Source organism: Oratosquilla oratoria, chromosome 12, assembly GCF_046742065.1.
Source record: "Oratosquilla oratoria isolate Oo_2021 chromosome 12, ASM4674206v1, whole genome shotgun sequence".
Lineage (NCBI taxonomy): Eukaryota > Metazoa > Arthropoda > Malacostraca > Stomatopoda > Squillidae > Oratosquilla > Oratosquilla oratoria.
In genome coordinates, this window is record NC_134788.1 from 32,677,631 (window position 1) to 32,697,124 (window position 19,494).

At 38.6% G+C, this 19,494-nt stretch overlaps 1 protein-coding gene across 2 annotated transcripts; it reads left to right on the forward strand.

Moving 5' to 3' along the window:
- The first annotated feature begins 5,470 nt into the window (after positions 1-5,470).
- On the forward strand, positions 5,471-15,385 carry LOC143031286 (uncharacterized). Of its 2 annotated transcripts, none has more exons than XM_076194926.1 (3): positions 5,471-6,578; positions 6,885-7,025; positions 13,490-15,385. In XM_076194926.1, exon 3 carries the CDS (start codon positions 13,681-13,683, stop codon positions 14,605-14,607), a length of 927 nt encoding a protein of 308 aa, XP_076051041.1. In that variant the 5' UTR covers positions 5,471-6,578; positions 6,885-7,025; positions 13,490-13,680; the 3' UTR covers positions 14,608-15,385. The 2 variants fall into 2 exon arrangements, with proteins under 2 accessions (XP_076051041.1, XP_076051042.1); XM_076194927.1 differs by lacking the exon at positions 5,471-6,578 and adding an exon at positions 6,632-6,755.
- The last annotated feature ends 4,109 nt before the right edge of the window (positions 15,386-19,494 follow it).

The window sequence follows — 19,494 nt, forward strand, 5'->3', positions numbered from 1 at the left end:
CAAAAACATCATTACCTTTTCCTATAGCTTTCTCACATATCTGTCTCACAAAAATCTGATCTATGCAACCTCTACCTGTCCTAAATACATACTGTTCCTCACCAATTACTCACTACTTTCCTCTCCTAATCCTCTCAATCAAGATCCTCCCATAAGCCTTCCCAACTACACTTACCAAGCTAATCCCTCTGAAACTACTACACTCACACTTGTCCCCTTTCCCCTTGTAGAGTGGAACTATACAGGCACTCCTCCAGTCCCCTGGCTCTCTACCCTCTCTTAATCAAACATTAGATAACTTCACCAACCAGTCCACCATCACTGTAACTCCTTTTTTAAGACATTCTGCATGACATCCATCCAGCCCAGGTGCCTTACCTGCTTCCATCATCTTAACAACTGCCTTTACTTCATCTTTCCTTATTTCTCCTCCATTTTCCTCACTCATCACTATCATTTTCTTAGTGCTTCCCATCTACAACTACCTTTCCCTCCCTATCCTTCACATTTAGCAACTCCCTAAAATACTCTGCCCATCTTCCTCTTACTGCCTTCTCTTTCATTATCATTTCTCCATCTGCACCTTTTACCTTTTCTTCTCTACTTGATTTGCCTCCTTTTCCTCTCTTAATTTCTTCCCAAAACATCTTTTTATTACTTTCAAAATTTTCTGTCACACTCTTACTCCATTTCACATCTGCTCTCCATTTTGCCTCCTTTATCTTGTGCTTTACTTCTCTTCTCTTTTCTTTCTAGTCTTTCTAGTTCTTGATTACCTTGAATTTACTACTATTCCATTATTTAGCAGCCAATTTGACCATATTTATTCCAGTGTATATGCTGCCCACACAAACCAGTACCTTTCCACCCCGTTATTCCATTTTCTTTAGTAATACTAATTTTTTGGGGGGAGGATACCTTCAGAAAATCCTGCCCAGTAATTTTCATTCAGAACTGAGGCATATTAAACCTGGTGCCTTTCAAAACTTAACACAACTTTGGGCAGATATCATCCCTTCATATTGAACAAAACATTTCTTCTGTAACATTGAACAATTTAGATATCCTTAGTAAGGAATCTGAACCAGATATCCATAGCTCACTATGATTGAAAAGGGTTAAAAAAAATGAACAATTATTGCTTTCACAAATAATTTGATGCAATACAGCAGTTACCTTCACATGGGACATTTCTCATCCATTTGGGACTGTGTATATGAAATAGAGTGACTCATTTCATAAAATATTCCTGATCAGGATTGAACACAAGACAACATACTTCTCTCTACTCAGAAAATCTGCGACTATCCATCTCTATTTTTAGTCTTATTCTTATATTAGTAGCAAAGAGTTTTACAGTTTTAGGAACTTAGATAGATAAATAAATCTTTGACCCAGGTCTTGCATGAGACTTGCATCTCCTAAGAAGCTAGCCATTGCCACCAGCCAATCTGTGGCTCTAGATCTTGCTGGTAGGAGACCCACAGGTAGGTAAATTGCAATGGCCAACAGTCTGGTCTACAAATCTTTTAAGGAAGAGATACTCTGTTGCATGGGTAAGGCTAGAATATGGCAACATAGAATATATCTCAAGTTTTCTTTGTGGTGATTGCATCTGGGGTGATTTGATTCTGTGGCCAGATCTATCTTGTGTTGGTAAAGTTTCAAATCTGAGTGATGGCCTGAATGCAGCCTCACCAATGTGGTTCTTGTTTGTCAGGGGAGGAATTTTTTAATTGGGCTGATGTCAAGGGGAGCTTGATAGGGCATGGAGTCTGTTAGCACGTCTTGTAGTGCATGTTTTATGATCAACCTAATTAGTGAATTTATTCAATTTTCCTTTATCTTTGCCCCCAAGCTTTATTAAATATCACCCCTCACCACCACCATTTCAATACATAGTTTTATAATGGAGAGTTAAATTTCCCCCACCTGCAGTGTTTAGATTTTCCTGTTAGTTTCATCCTCCCACTAATATATACATACATACATACATACATACATATACCTTTACAAGGGAGGTAGCCAAAAAAGGAAAAGGCATAAAATCATTCCCACCCATTCCATCCCTGAATACACTCCACACCCCTCCACCCTCCCTCTCAATTTAGCACCTCCTAGATGATGGGTTATCCCTGCACCTTGTCCACTGCCCTGGGTCAGAAGCAGTGTCGTAAGACACAGCAAGGCCACTTCATTAAATCAGCGACCCCCCTCTCCATATATATATACTGTATATATATATTTCTTATTCTTCTTCCTGCAGAAAGCTCATACACTCCAGAGGTGTGATATTTCACAGGTGTTGCAGAAGAAGGGTGGCTGAATCGGTGCCACCCAGTTCCTTACTAAATACATATACCAGCAGCTTCCCCCCCCTTACAAGGGAGGTAGCCAAAAACAAAGGCATAAAATCCACTCCCACCTAGTCCATCCCCACACACTCCACTCCCATTCACCCCCCACCCTTGGCTCCTCCTGGATGACAGGTCATCCTTGAATCTCGCCCACCTGTATATGTGTGTGTGTGTATATATAAATATATGTATATATATATATATATATATATATATATAATATATGTATAACTATATATGTATATATATATATATATATATATGTAGGTATACCTCACCCTACGTCATTAATTGGTTCTACAGGTCGCGATTTGTGTCAAAACACACTATAAACCATTGCGGGCGGAGCTGGTGGGAGCCACTTCAAACACACACACACACACACACAGCTACAGAAGAGATCTGAAAAAGAACATCTTTCCTCACAGAGTAATAGACAGTTGGAACAAGTTAGATGAAAAAGTGGTGTGTGCAAAAACAATACATGAATTTAAAAATAGTTTAGATAAAATGAGATATGAAGACGGGACCTCACGAGCATAGCTCCCCTGCCCGTAAAATACAACTAGGTAAATACACACCGTGAATCACGTGTCGGAAGAGAAGTATCATACAAAGGCACTGATATATTTTTCTTACTTTACTAAGGCACTTTACATTACACAGCAATGGCGCAGAATAGTTATCAATGGCACAGAATACAGGGCACAAGCAGACTCGACCGGCGCGCTCGCCCGAATATGCTCGCACAAACACACTCTCCCAAACTCAGCTTTCACTCTCTCATACCAGAACACGTATCAGTTGCCACAGCACCCGCAAGACCGCAGATACACATACATTTGTAATAGCATTCTAAAAAAAAAAAAAAAAATGATGCATGGTAATGTTGCTTGCCGGGGATGGTGTAGGATATTACATCATAGAAGTTGATGGCTGAGGATCGTCAGGAGACAAGTCATGTTGTATAGGGACCCGTATCAGGAACTTATCAAGAGTGCCTTGAATTCGTTTGATCATCCTCTCTTCAAGGATAAGGTTACAAGGAGCAAAAATTTTGTGACAAGCCCTCATAACCTTTGAAAAGCAATGAGCATTTGGAACAAGCCCCCATAACCTTTGAAAAGCAATGAGCATTTGGAACAAGCCCCCATAACCTTTGAAAAGCAATGAGCATTTGGAACAAGCCCCCATAACCTTTGAAAAGCAATGAGCATTTGGATCCATCCCTTCAATTGAAGCGACACTTATCCATGTTGTGTGCAAATGCCTCTTGCATTTTCTTGGTGGTAAAGTGACGAGACTCTGGGTCTGGTTCTTGTTCTCTATTTTGTTGGTCATGAAGTTCCATCAATTCTTCTATCGTCAGGGAATCCTGGCAGACACGTGGCGGCAGTTGATACGACAGTCGAGCTGTGACAGATACCTGTGGTAGGCGAGAGTGTGGGGAGTCAAACAGGCAGTCGGCAGACGACCTGGCAGGCAGAGACGGCAGTCGAGCTGGTGGGAAGGTGAGCTGACAGACGGCAGACCTGGTAGGTGAACTGGCAGGCAGTCTGGCAGACAGCGGCGGCAGGCGATCTGGAAGACCAATGGCGGCAGTCAATCTGGCAAATACCTGTCGGCAAAAACCTGTGGTAGACGAGGGTATAGGCAGTCAACAGACGACCTGGCTGTCAGCAGACAACCTGGCAGGCGGCGACGGCAGCGGCAGACAGCGGTGGCAGAGCTGGAGGTCGGGGGCCCCAAACGTTGGGCAGCCAAATGTTAGGCAGGTGGTCTTGCCATGTTAGGCAGCCAAGTGTTAGGCCGGTAGTCGGCCCCACGTTAGGCAGCCAAATGTTAGGCTGGTTGAAGGCAAACTCTGATGGAGAGTTGGTTTCATTTAAGAATGAAAGTTAGGCGCCAAATGGGAGGGGGTGACGACTATGTTTCGAGTCGTGCCTCCAGGCGATCTGCTTGCGATGAAGCAAAGGGAGGGGGGGGGGAGAAGCAGGAGCAGCAAGCCAGGCTCGCGAATGATGTCCTGAGGCGTTCTGAATCGTCGGCGTTGGTTCATCCCTTATATACACGGGTAGACCATGACCCGTGCTCCTAACTGGCGTGAGGTCACGTGTGATACGTGGGGAGTTCGGAGGCAAAACGTTCTAACACCGGTGACTCACGAAGACAGGGATTACGTTCCTCAATGAATCCAATGTTCCCGTGTCACGTGGCTAGCATTGCACGTGTGTTTTCTCAGGGATGCTTTGTGCCACCCACGGGCGTCAAGGAAACTTTGGGTCGCGTCACAACTGGGTAGATGCCAGCGTGTCCCATGGGACCGCTTGTAAGGTCGTGGGACGCCGAGAAGAGGTAAAGACGGGAGTGAGGACAAGAGGTAAGGACCGGGGGTGAGGGCCACTTCTAACAATATATGTATATATGTATATACATATATACAGATTATATATATATATATATATATATATATATATGTGTGTGTGTGTGTGTGTGTGTGTGTGTGTGTGTGTTAGTGTGTGTGTGATATATTAATATATATATATATATATATATATATATATATATCTATATATATATATATATATATATAATCTTTAGCGACCTATAAAGTCAGTTCAGTTCCGACCAACTAATAAAGGACAAGAACTCAGTCAACCCTCTTTCCTTCTCATGGTAACGTCGCCACGGGATGAGGAGCAAGGAATCAAGTAAATGTATTAAAGGAATGAAGTGTCACAAGAAATCGATATCTGTGGATGAACGCAGAGAGAAGACTATGAAGGGTGGTGATTGTGCTAAAGTCACCATAGGGCATGGCTCACCAAACTTTCATTTATTTATCTATTTATTCATTTTAAACAGCGGGCCAGATAACTGAATGACGAGCGCGGACTAAATAACCATTTTGTTCAGTACAATACAATGAATATACAAAAAGGCAACCAATATATCCATATACCAATACACAAAAATAAAGACTACAAACATATCTATTTATCAAAAAGATTGAGAAAAAAAATGCACAAACAGGATGAACTGAGCTCGCGGGCCATAGTTTGGTGCCCCTTGCTACAGGGCAAAAACTAGAAAGCTAAGGGAGGCAGAAAGAGGGAGCCTAAATATGTATGAGATGGCGTATTTAAGATGTATGGTAGGGTTTACGGGGATGGATAGAATAAGAAATGAGATGGTGAGGTAAAGAGACGAGGTGGAAAGATAGCTGGCAGATAGGGTTGGTCAAAGAATACTAAGATTAGATGTATGGAGATGGGAGAAAGACTAATAAAAAGGGTATGGAAGGCAGAGGTGGATGGAGTGAATTTAAGAGGAAGACCGATAATGAAATAAACGAATAATGTGAAGTAGGCTTTAGGTAAAAGGGGAATGTCTGTTGAGCAATGGAAGGAGAGAACAAGAGATAGATGTGAGCGGCATAGGCAGGTTGTTCTTTACCTGCCTAATGGGCAATTCACTGGACGTTAATCACAAAATAAAACTCCCTAAGCGTTCTCGAACACCCAGGAAACATCTAGGTCTTTCCAGAGTACGTCCAAGCGTGGGTGCCTGATTCTCTATAATCTAGGACAACGTGGTGGACTCGTGATTGATGACTATTACCCTCCTAAACGAGAGCTCAGAGCTTGTATTTCTCATTTTATGGGTACATCACACACCAACCCCCTTGCTCAAATAGATTACAGGAAACTTGCAATACTGTGATGTTTGTAAATCATAAATGAGAACCGAACTTGAGTATGCTGGATGTCGGGCATTATTTCACTAGTAAGCCGTGGCTAATGCCTGCTGCAGTGGTCAGTACCCATTAATGTCGTATTCCACTGAGCTGAGTCAACTATCATGACATTCTTTCCACTATACACACGATTTCACTGTTGGTAATATGGATCGGTGGAGACGGCAGGTGCAACACACTCGGTTTGGCATAAATTAGTAGTAAACAAATATACAGATTGTTGGCTGGCGTGCTGCAACTTTCTCCCATTATAGTTCGTAATGAAAACAAGTGGCCTGGATTGAGAAGATCTAGACGGGTTCACTCTTTGGAAGGGAAGTCTTCGTAAAAGCATTGTAAAAAAAAGTATACAGACAGTGGTTGATGTTGTGACCCAGTTGTGTTGAAGATGTACAATATAAATATTCACCCCTTATGGAAGCAGGATTCTCCATACAGATAAGAAAATATATACAAGTTTTGAGGTAAGAGAATTGCTGACATTGGATTGTGCAATTGTAACCTCTCCTTGCTAAAAATATTTCTTTTGTATTGTCCCTCATTTCTGACATTTTACTTTATATTACCCTGCAAGTAATTCATTTCATATGGATAGTGACAGTGAATTTGTGGAAATGAACAGTATCCCCCAGAATATACAGGTAGGGAAAATGGGGGAAATTTCTACATTTCCATATGCATGGAGATAGATAATTTTATTTAGCATATGGAGTCATGCTGTAAATCCAACAATTCTGCTGTTTGTTAACACCACAAACAACTGCTTCCAGAGCCAGCATCCCCCATCCCCTCATGCCAACCAACCCTGGTTGAAAATGTTAAGATATGGATGAAAGAACCCACTTCAGTTCCATTGATGCAAAAGGTAACACAGAGACATGGGAAGAGATAAGTGAACAAAATCAAATGAGGTGAGCAATGATGTTAATTTTATAGATTGTAAAGTTAATGCAGCAATTTTTTTTTGGGGGGGGGGGATTCTTAATCACACCGGCATTTTTTATTTTGGTCTTCAGAGATCTGCTTCCTCTTAGGATTTTTTTTTTCCAAAAAGAAATTGGCAGCAATAAATAATAATTATATTATTTAATGTTTAGATAAACAAGATACATCAGGAATAGTTGTCACATATGTCAACTTTTGTTGAACACCTGTATAACCTAACCTACATGAGGATACACTTTAGTGTATAGAAGTCTTTAACATGCATTCATTCACACTCCTTATCTCCAGATCATGGAGTCAACTAGGGTTTGTCAAATCAAAAGAACAATGTAAAAAAATTAAAGGATAGTTATGTCTAAAAGTAGTTATTGACAGCAAATTTTAGTTCTTGTGTGGCAAGGAAAAGGAAGAGGGAACTTGCATTGATCAGGTTAATCAGTAAAATTGGGAAGGTGGTTGGAAATTCAATGGTAGAGGTAGGTAAAGATATAAAAATTTTAAATGAGGGAAATTTTATGTAAATAAATAGTTGGAAAAGGATAGAATGTTAGTATAAGAGAAAGTATCCATATTTGGTTGTGCTTGTGGGCATGATATTGTTTGTATGGTGTGTGTGTGTGCACTTGTTTTTATTTATCTAATTATAGTATACGGGAAAGGAGCAGGACTCTCTGGGGACTGTCTCTAACTCTCCAATGTATGTGTGTGTGTGTGTAAATTAGTATGTCTTTGACAGGGCCCTCACATTGGGGGAGGACAGGGGGGCATATGCCCTGGGTCGGCACATTTAGGGGGGTGGCAATTCTAGTCTGGACATGCCGCCCACAAGCCTGACAAAATAATAATAAGAAAAATGTCAATGGAGGCCTGAATATTTTACCGTAATATACGAATTTTGCATTAGGATCAACAGAATATTATATACTTTTCCCTTATCCTTTCTGCAATAGGGACATTAAATACAATTTTTAAAATCCGTTTAATAATTTTGCAAGCCAATAACTATAATAATAGGCAGTAAGGAATGGTGGAGATGGGAAGTGGTGATGGGGGGGAGGAGGGGGGGGCATCACTGAGAACTTTGCCCCAGGGCAGCACAAGAGACCAATCGGGAAGAGTTTGAACTAAAAGAACAAAATGATAGGAAAAGAAATGAGAAACATAGAAAAGGAAGATTAATGTACAGCAAAACAGACTATGTAAAACTTAGGAACTTTTTTCAAAACACTAACTGGGAAAAAAAAATCAAATAAAGAAACAAAGATGGAAGAGAAATGGAACAAAGAAAAAACAAAAAAGGGTTTACATAAAGTGTTGGTATAACAAAAAGTGTAGTGAGGCTAAAGATAGAAGAGACAAAGCCCGGAAAATATGGTAATAAGACAAAAAAAATGACCAAATGACATACATACATCAAACTGAGAAATGAATATTGTTCCGGATTGCATGGACATTAACTCACCTTTTCTATTGCACATGGGCATGACCATTTATGCCACGAGTGATGAACATAAGATCACACATACAATTGTCCGGGTCAGGGAAAGGCAGGAGTGTCACTTTCTTCACTTTATTCTAACTAACGAATATGAGGATTTTACACGTGTGTTCAACACTAGTACTAGGCTTACTCTGCTGCTATGCGAGGTATGGCGGGCGAAGCCGGGACCCCCCCTTGGGGTCCCCCCACGCATACCCTCGCTATACCCCTTGCTATGCTTTCTCTCTCCGACATCATGCATCACTCACACGATCATACCAACCATCCAGGCACACTATGCTACATTCATTCATGGTCTTTTGCCACAATATGTAGATATACACAGGGAGGAAAAAAAAAACTACAAAAAAGATATAATAGATAAATGCAAAGATCAACCTAAACTATTTTACAGATATGTAAATGATAAACTAAAAGACAAACATGAAATAGTCAAACTGTGCAAAGGAAATAAGAATATATAGATGATGTAGAAATGGCTGAAGTTATGATCAGCTATTTTAGGTCTGTATTTACAATTAAAAGCTCACAAATTTGGGAGGAAGGACAGCGAGGAAGATCCCCCAAAATAAAATAAATAATTGACGTCAGAAAGTCACATGGGCTGGATGGAATTGGATATTGAAAGAGTGTATAGATGAACTAATGGACAAAATACACAAAATAATTGACTTATCACTCAAAGAAGGAAATTACCACAAGATTGGAAAAATACAAATATTGTACCAATATACAAAGTAGGAGACAAAATCCAACAAACTATAGACTGGTATCCCTTACAAGCACAGTAGCAAAAATATGCGAAAAAGTTATTAGGAATAAATAGATTAAACACTTGGAAGAGAAAATATACTAAATCCAAAACAATTTGGTTTTAGATGTGGAAGATCATGCACTACAAACTTAATATGCTTTTACTCATGATTAATAGAAATAGTACAAGGAAGAAACAGATAGGCAGCTTGTGCTTTCTTGGACTTACAAAAGGCTTGTGACAGTACCACACAAAAAGCTACTAAGAAAAATTGAAATAATAGGTGGAATACAAGGAAAGTTATTGGAATAGATGAAAGATTTCTTGAACATAAGGAAAATGAGGGTGGTACTTAGAGACAAGAACTCAAATTGGGAAGATATGATAAGTGGAGTCCCTCAAGGCTGTACTGGCGCTAATAATGTTTGCTATTTATATAAATGACATGGATGAAGGTGTGGAATGTTAAATGAACTTCTTTGCAGATGATGCGTAACTACTAAAGAGAGTAAGTACAGAGGAAGACTGCAACTCTTCTCAAGAAGACCCAGACAAAGTCTGGAAATGGATTCAGAAGTGTGAAGTGAACTTCATCATTAAGAAATGTAGCATAATGGAATTTGGAAAAAGAAAAAATAGAATATCGGGTAAATATAAAATTGGTACAAAGGAATTTAAAAAAGTCAATTTGGAAAGGGACCTAGGAGTAACTATCTAATGACATGACACCAGACAAACATGTCAACAAATTAGTCAGAGAAACTTTTAACTTATTAAGATCAATGAAAGTAGCCTTTGAGTACATGGATGAAGAAATGGTAAAGAAAATAGTTACACTGATAAGACCAAAATTGGAATATGCTGCAACACTATGGTCATCTTGTTCTAGAAAAAAAACATAAACTAGAAAGAATTTAAAGAGCAACAACAAATATGGCACCAACACTCTAATTGAACATACAAACAAAGATTGGATAAACTAAATCTACCAACCCTGGATCAAAGAAGAGAAAGAGGTGATTTGCTAACCAGGGCAGTGGAAAAGATGCAGGGATGAGCCATCATCCAGGAGATACCAAGAAAAGAGGGAGGGAAGAGGGTAGAGGGGAGTGGAGTATGTAGGGTGGAATGGGTGGGAGTAGTTTCTATGCCTTTGTCTTGTGGCTACCTCCCATGTAAGGGGGAAAAAAGCCTTTGGTATGATATAAATACAACTAGGTAAATACACACACAAAATGGGTAAAAGAAAATACCAGATATAGAAATAATGAAGAACCATTGAGACTAGATTTATTACACACGTCATAACCTGAAATAGTAGATAAAATTGAATACAAGACACCAATTGGGAAGAGTGACCACATATTACTTGAGTTAGAACTGAAGGAGGAAATATAGAGAGATATGAGAAATATAGAAAAGGAAGATGTATAGTAAAACAGATTTTGAGAAACTTATGAAATTTGTTCAAAAAGTGAGTTGAAAAAAACTCTACAATGAAGAAACACAAGTGGAATTAAAATGGGTGATTCTGATGGAAATCTGTAATGAAGGAGTTGATAAATATGTACCAAAACAAAAACAGGAGAAGGGGTATAGTAAGTGTTGGTTTAACAGGTGCAGCAAAACAAAAGATAGAAGAGATGAAGCTTAGAAAAGATGGAAGAAATACAAAAAAACCAGAAAGTGGCAAATATGTATCAGTCAAAGGAATGAATATCTAAATATACACAGGGAAGGAAAAAGAAACTGAAAAAGACATGACAGAAAAATGTAAGGATCAGCCAAAACTATTCTATATATATGTGAATGGTAAACTAAAACACAAACAGAAATGGCTGAAGTCAAGAGCAAACATTTCAAGTCAGTTCTCATACATACATACATACATATACCAAGGCTTTTTCCCCCTTACAAGGGAGTTAGCCAAAAAGGAAAAGGCATAAAATCATTTCCACCCATTCCATCCCTGAATACACTCCACACCCCTCCACCCTCCCTCTTATCTTAGCACCTCCTGGAGGACGGGTCATCCCTGCACCTTGTCCACTGCCCTGGGTCAGAAGCAGTGTCACAAGACACAGCACATCCACAGCAAGGCCGCTTCATTAAATTGGCGACACCCCCTCTCCGTACCTCCATTGCATAAAAGGAGAGGACGGGAAGAAATCCCTTCGGGCTGCGTCAAATTTTGCTCACACATACTACCTCACCCCCCATCCCCCCGCCCATTCCACCTCATGCAATCACAACATCATCCATATAAAAAGTCAGTTCTCACCAGAGAAAATGTACAACATTGGGATGAAGGACAAGAAGTGACCCTCCCAACCATTAAAGGTTCTATAGTAACATGAAAAAAAAAATAATAATAATAATAATAGACCCAATGACTAACCTTCATGTCAGGAAATAACATGGCCTGGATGGAATCACAAATTGGATACTAAAAGAAAGTAAAGAAGAACTAATAGACAAGATATATAATAAGCTGCTCACTGAAAGAAGGAAAAATACCAGAAGACTGGAAAAATGCTGATATCATACCAATATATAAAGGAGGAAACAAGAAAGACAACAAATTGCAGACCTGTTTCCCTTATAAGCATGGTAGCCAAAATTTATGAAAAAGTTATCAAAAATACATGGATAAAATGTCTGGAGGAAAACAATATACTAAATCCGAGACAATTTGGATTTAGACAGGGAAGGCCATGTGCCACAAATTTTATCTGTTTCTTCTCAAGACTACTAGATATAATATGAGAAAGAGATGGATGGACTGATTGTGCTTCCCTAGACCTACAAAAGGCTTTTGACAAAGTACAAAAAAAAAAAAAAAAAAAAAGGAAACTGGAAACTGGAAACCATAGGAGGGATACAAGGTAAACTACGTAAATGGATGGATGATTTCTTGCTTGGAAGAAAAATAAGAATAGTGCTCAGTGATAAGAGTTCTACTTGGGAAGAGATGATTAGTGGAGTTCCACAGGGATCAGTATTGGCTCCAATAATGTTAGCTATTTATGTGAATGATATGGATGAGGATGTGGAATGTTTCATGAGCTTCTTTGCAGATGATGCCAAACTGTTAAAGAAAGTGAGTACTGAAACAGATTGTGAGTCGCTGCAGAGAGATCTGAACAGTGTTTGAGGATGGAGTCAGATGTGGGAAGTGGACTTCAACATTAAAGAAATGTAGCATAATGGAATTTGGGAAAAGTAAAAAAAGGGTATCAGGACATTATAAAAATGGTGTAAAGAAAATAAAGAAAGTGGAATCTAGAAAAGACCTGGGAGTAATCATCACAAAGGACATGTTGCCTGATAAACAGATAAAATTGTTGGAGAAACCTACTACTTGTTAACATTAATAAAAGTGGCCTTTACTTACTTAGACAAAGAAATGGTAAAGAACATACTAGTTACACTGATAAGGCCAAAATTGGAGTATGCAGTGACACTATGGTCACCCAGTACCAAAAAGAATATAAGGAAAATTGAGAGAATCCAGAGAGCAACTACAAAGATGGCCCCAACACTTTCAAAACTGTCATATGAAGAGAGATTTTCAAAACTAGAATTACTGACTCTGGAACTTAAAAAAGAAAGGTGACTTGTTGACCATCTATAGAATCACGAGAGGTATGGAAATCCTTGATAGAGAAGACTTACTATATTGGCATAAGAGAAATATAAGGGGACATGGAAGGAAGCTCAAAAAAGTTAGTTACAGAAGAGACTTGAAAAAGAACTGCTTTTGCCCCACAAAGTGGTGGATGCATAGAACAAACTAGACGAAACAATAGTGTGTAAAAACCATACACGAATTTAAGATCTTATAGTCTTGATATTTTCAAGCTGACCCTCCTTCCCGTAGCACTTTACTCTGATAGTAGTTGATGAATTGTGGGGTAGTACTTGGAGAAAAATTGTGGCACATTATTTTACAATCAACTTAGGTTAACCATGTTTGTTGAAAGGATACAATATAGATCTGACTGGTTGTGTACAAGAGTGGCTGGAAGGGCACGGAAAATAACATTGTTGTGTAAATCAGGAACTACCATACAAGAAAGGAGCAGTGTTTGTAGTTTTGTGTGCATATTTATAAATGTATTATAAAAATAAAAGTAATAAAGTGTGAGCATAATATATGTTATTTATCTCCCAAGGTAAAAGAAGATGGACAATAATGTCAACTTCATGCAGTGGCAATGTCAATTCCATGAAGATTACCAGAAGAAATTCAAAGCTGGTTAAATGTGAGAATTCTGCCCCTTGCACCAGAATTCCTTATGAAATAGGAAAAAAAGCTGTGAGTTCTTAAGCGCATTATTAAGTATGTTGACTTTAAAAGAAACATATGATAAATCACTTCAGTGTTAAGACATTTGAATACACTTCATGTGTGTTTCCATTTTGTCAGTTTGGAAATTTGAAAAGGCACATGACAAATCACACCAGTGATAAGCCTTACCAATGTATTTTGAGTGAGGTGTCGTATACATATCCCAACAATATGAATAGTCACATGAGAATCCACGTCAGTGATAAGCCTCATAAATGCACGTTATGTGACTCTTCATTTTCTCTGTCTGGACAATTGATCTGTCACATGAGAACTCACACAGGTGATAAGCCTTACAGGTGCACATTATGTGATTCTTCATTTGCTCAATCTGGACATTTGACTCGTCACATAATAACTCACACAGGTGTTAGGCCCCACAAGTGCTCTTTATGTGAATATTCATCTTCTCATTCTGCAAATTTGAAGAGGCACATCAAAACTCACAGAGATGATAAGCCTTATAAATGTACTGTATGCGAGTCTTCATATGCTTCCTTTTCCCAGATGACAATGCATATGAGAACTCATACAGGTAATAGGCCTTATAAATGTGCTCTGTGCGAGTCTTCATTTTATCAAAAAGGGGATTTGAATCGTCACATGAGAACTCACACGGGTGATAAGCCATATAAATGTTCTCTTTGTGAGACTTCTTTTTGTGTGTCTGGAAGTTTGAGCCGTCATATGAGAGCTCACAAGGGTGAAAAGCCTTTCAAATGTACTTTATGTGAATCTTCATTTACTCGAAGTGGGTATCTGAAGAAGCACATCATGAGAATTCACTCAGAAGATAATTTGATAAGATATACTCGAGAAGAGAAGAGTGAGGTTTCCCGCAGTGTAGTGAAAATAAATGATAGTTCAAATGAAATGTTATTATATGATGTTAAGGAAGAGATTGAAGTGGAGGAGCATGATGTTGACAATGTGCCTAATTAGTATAGTATGATTTGGTTGTATATGATTGATAATACATTGTAAGCACAAGAACCAAATACAGTGAAGTGGATATCTTCACAGTAACATGTCAAATAATGTATAATCTAAAAAACAGATGTATGATTTTCTATTTTGGTTAAAATTAACATGAACTGAATTACAATCTATATACAGCATAGTTGCATATTGAATCAGTACTTTTGACCATTTGTGGAAAAGGTTAGCTCTGTATCTGGTATTATTATTACACATATGTCTATTTGCAGAAATTTTGATTCTTTTGAGATACTGTAACTTGTGTTTTTCTTTATCCTTTTGAAATTAACTAGAGAAGAAAATTGCCTAGATGCTTAGGTGAGGAAAAATGCTAGGAAATCTCATTATGTTACCATGTGTAACATAATCTGGAATGTGGTCAATGTACATTTTAAGGTTTGGTTTTATTCACATATAGTATGTCACTTGTCAAAGTCATATATATATATATATATATACACACACACACACACACATTCACATATACATGAGTTCAAGAATAAACTGGATGTGGAGAGATACGAAAACGGGTCTCAAGCATAGCTCCCATCCCATAAAATACAACTACGTAAACTAGGTAAATACACATGTTAATATAATACCAGATCTATTAATAGTTTTATTTATAGAATATAATTACTGCTTCTAGGACATGTTTAAAGAATTTTATACATGTTTGTGAAATGTTAATTGTATTTGCTAATGGTTTTTAAGTATTGCATTATTAATCAAATAAAGCTGTATGGTCTTGAATGGATGTTTGAGTACCCCATAACTTGAAATATAAAATGTATCTTGTTTTACTTTTCCACTTTGAATTTTTGGATTTGTTCATTTTGTAACTTTGAATTCTCCATAAGATGGGATTACCAATATTGCTGTGAAGTGGTGAATAAATGTGCTTGACTCATTTCTTGCTATATCCTCTTAATATTCTTTTGTCTTATACTGATGGAGCTTCTTTGTTGTGCATGTCCACATTTCCATAGCTCTAAAGGTAGCAATCACTTTATCTCTCTTCCAGTGTGGGCAATTCCAACTTGTCTAGTCTTTTCTCATACAATCTGTCAGCTAGGCTATGGATAATTTGAGCTGCTATCTTTTTTTCAGGACAATACCAATACTGGGCCCAAGATATTTCTCTGTAAATTTCAACTGTATTTATTCAATCTTTATGCACAAGTAGAGCTGATAGCCAACATCTGTTCCCTTCTTTCAACTATCTAGTCAAATTTTAAGCAACAATTATTATTACCCATTCTTCATATCACAATCTATTTTACTATATATAAAAATAAAGAAAAAACACTGACATTGTATGTAGATGTTGCATATCTTATAAACATGCCACTACTTTTGAAATAATGAAAAATATTTCATCAGTTGGTGTATTTAATTGTAGATCCAATACAATACAATGTATCAAGTTACCTCTGAGTCTATGCTTATTTAAGAAAAACAGATTCATATGTTTTAGTCAATTTTCGTATGATTTATTTCTGATAGTTGGAATCAGTTTTGTGGCTCACCATTGTCCTTTTTCCAGTCTGGCAATGTCTTTAATGAGATTCGGTGACCATACGGAAACAGCATATTCCAAATGTGGACAAACTAACAATTTATATAGCTTGATAATGAGTGATGGACTTTTGAAGTAAAAAAATTGCGCAATCAGTCCTAGAATCTTATTTGCTTTCTCAGAGGCTGAAATACACTGCTTGGATGATTTGAGATCGTTACTGATAATTACACAGATCTTTTTCACTATTCACTTTTGTTAACAAATTTCCAAATAGCTTGGAATCATACTGTTATTTTTACCCATGTGCATTACCTTGCATTTACTTGTGTTAAATTTCACTTGCCATTTTTCAGACCATTGCTGTAATTTATCTAAATCTTCTTGAATATCTAATTGGTTTAAGTGATCATTTGCCATTCCACACAGTTTTGTATCATCAGCAAATTTGGAAACAGTAGATTTTAGTCCATGGTCTATATCATTTATATATACTATGAATAGAAGTGGCCCAAGAACGGAACCCAGAGGAACTGCACTTGTAACATTTTTCCATCTAGAAGTTTTTCCATTTAAAACAACTCTGTTTTCGATCATTCAACCAATTACTAGCCCAACTTAATAGGCTACCACGTATTCCGTGTGAAGCTAATTTAGTAAGTAGTCTTTTGTGGGAGATGGTATCAAAGCTTTTGCAAAGTCTAGATATATTAAATCTATATTGTTTCTTTTGTCATAATTCGAGATAACTGTGTTGTAGAATTAGAGTTAGTCATGCAAGAACGTTTCCAACTGAAACCATGCTGGCTATCATTTATTAAACAGTTACTTTCTAAATGATGTTCGATAGCATCTCTGATGATAGTTTCCATTATTTTTCCTATGATTGATATCCATATATAGAATTATGAGAGGGATGATCTACTTAAATGGGACTATAGAAATACAAGGGGACACAAGAAGAAACTTAAGAAGGACAGTTACAGAAGAAATCTGGAAAATAATAGTTTTCCACATAGAGTGATAGATACATGGAATAAATTGAAAGAGAAAACAGTGAGTGCTAAAACTTTACAAGGCTTTAAGAAAGAACTGGATGCGGAAAGATACAACTGTGGGTCCCTATGAACATAGCTCTTCTCCCACAAAAGACAACTAGGTAAAACTAGGTAAATACATGAAACTGAATCATCATATCTACTAATGTCTCCATGAGAATAGTAAGAATGGAGGAGACTGCTTGAGACCATATGGCCTACACTAGGTACTTCCATGCCCCTTACTACCTGTCATCCCTATCCATAAAGTTATTTAATCATGGATGACAGGTAGTTTTGGTTGGGTTATGATACAGGTTTGTGGTGGTCAATCCAAGACGAAGGGAATTCTCTGGCTGCTGGATCTATCAGCATAGCTGTTGTTTAGGAATGGTGGTCTGAGCAGTAGACTACCTAAGACTGAGAGCAGGCAGCTTATGATGGTTTCATGTGAATACAGTACACTAATACATAATTTATTCAGCTATTTAACAGTGTATAATACAGACTGCTCAAGCTGGTCATTGTGGTGCAAAATTATATCAAATAAGATTTCAAAGTTACCATATGCAGCTGAGCACCCAGGGTACAAGCCACATGTGATGTTTGAAAATCCGGAGCAAAAGGGGTTAAAGAAAACCGATGTATCTTCGAAAGTGACAATTCGAAACGGCTTAAGACAAGGCATACCTGAATATATATACATATAGAGAGAGAGGAGCCAAGATAAGAGGGAGGGAGGGGTGTGAATGGGAGTGGAGTATTTGGGGACAGAATGGATGGGAGTGGAGTTTCGTCGTTGTAATACTTGAATAGAATCGCCAGTGACGGCTTTGATTCTCGCAAACCCTCGATTCGGGTCTGGGGACGACTGTCGGAAATATTTGAGTGACATCGCCGTCACTGGCGAGTTTATTCAGGTATCACAACGACGAAACCGTCAAGGATACGTACCAGCTTAACCACGAGCTATGAGTGGGTTTAGTTCTCCGTAGAATTAAGTTAGGACGGCAGTTAGCAGTCGACTTAGTCCTTCGAGAGTTAGATTAACTCCCAAGTTGGAGAATTTTAGGGTCTCGGTAGCTCGGTCGGTAGAGCGTCGGTTTCCTTCTCGCAAGCCCTCGGCTCGAGTCCGGGGACGACTGTCTGAATTATTTGATTGTCATCGCCGCTACTGACGATTTCATTCATATATATATATATATATATATATATATATATGCCAGGTGGAAGGTCATCTCGTATGATATGTAACACTGACGCGATGAAGATGGTGAAGAGAGTTGGCGCTATCACGCAGCCTTGCTTCACTCCGGAGGTGACTTTAAAGGGTTCAAAACTGCCCTCATTAGTCAGGACTCTAGCGCGCATATCGTCGTGGAGGAGTCGAAGAATCCGGATGAACTTATCCGGGCAACCATACTGGGCGAGAATATCCCAAAGAAGCTCTCGCGAGAAACGATCGAAGGCTTTAGATAGGTCGATAAAGGCCAAGTAGAGCGGCTGGTGTTGCTCACGACATTTTTCTTGTAGTTGATATTTCGTACAGAATGGACGGCAAGCTTGTATCTTGTAGCTGAGATCTCGTACAGAATGGACGGCAAGCTTTTTAACCTCGCTCGCCTCAAAAGTGCGTCAAAGACAACTACGCGAAGTTTGCTAGAGTTCCAATATGCTGACGACAATTGTGTGGCAATTCATAGAGAGGATCACCTCCAGCAGATCCTAAATGCTTTCCATCACGCATACACAAAACTTGGACTGAGCATCAACACCAAAAAGACTCACGTACTCTACCAACCTCCCCCCAGTGCTCATGTTGACAATCCGCCATCGATTCAACTAGAAGAAACCCTACTGGAAAATGTGAACCACTTCTGCTACCTTGGGAGCCATCTGTCAGCGAAGGTAGACCTCAGCCAGTGATGAAATCCAAAACCGTCTGAAGTGTGCAGGAACAGCTTTCGGCAAGCTTCGAATAAGAGTCTTTGATGATCGGGACATCAGAAACGAAACAAAACTCAAGGTGTACAGGGCAGTCATTATCCCAGTGCTCCTTTATGCATCCGAAACCTGGACCCCGTATAGTCACCACCTGAAAACGCTCGAGAAATTTCACCAACGCTGTCTTCGGAAAATCCTCAACATCAGTTGGGAAGACAGAAGAACAAACGTCAGCGTACTACAGGAAGCAAAAATGACCAGCATCGAAGCCTATGTCATCAAAGGCCTAAGATGGAGCGGCCACGTGGTTAGAATGACGGACGAAAGTCTTCCCAAACAGATCTTCTACTC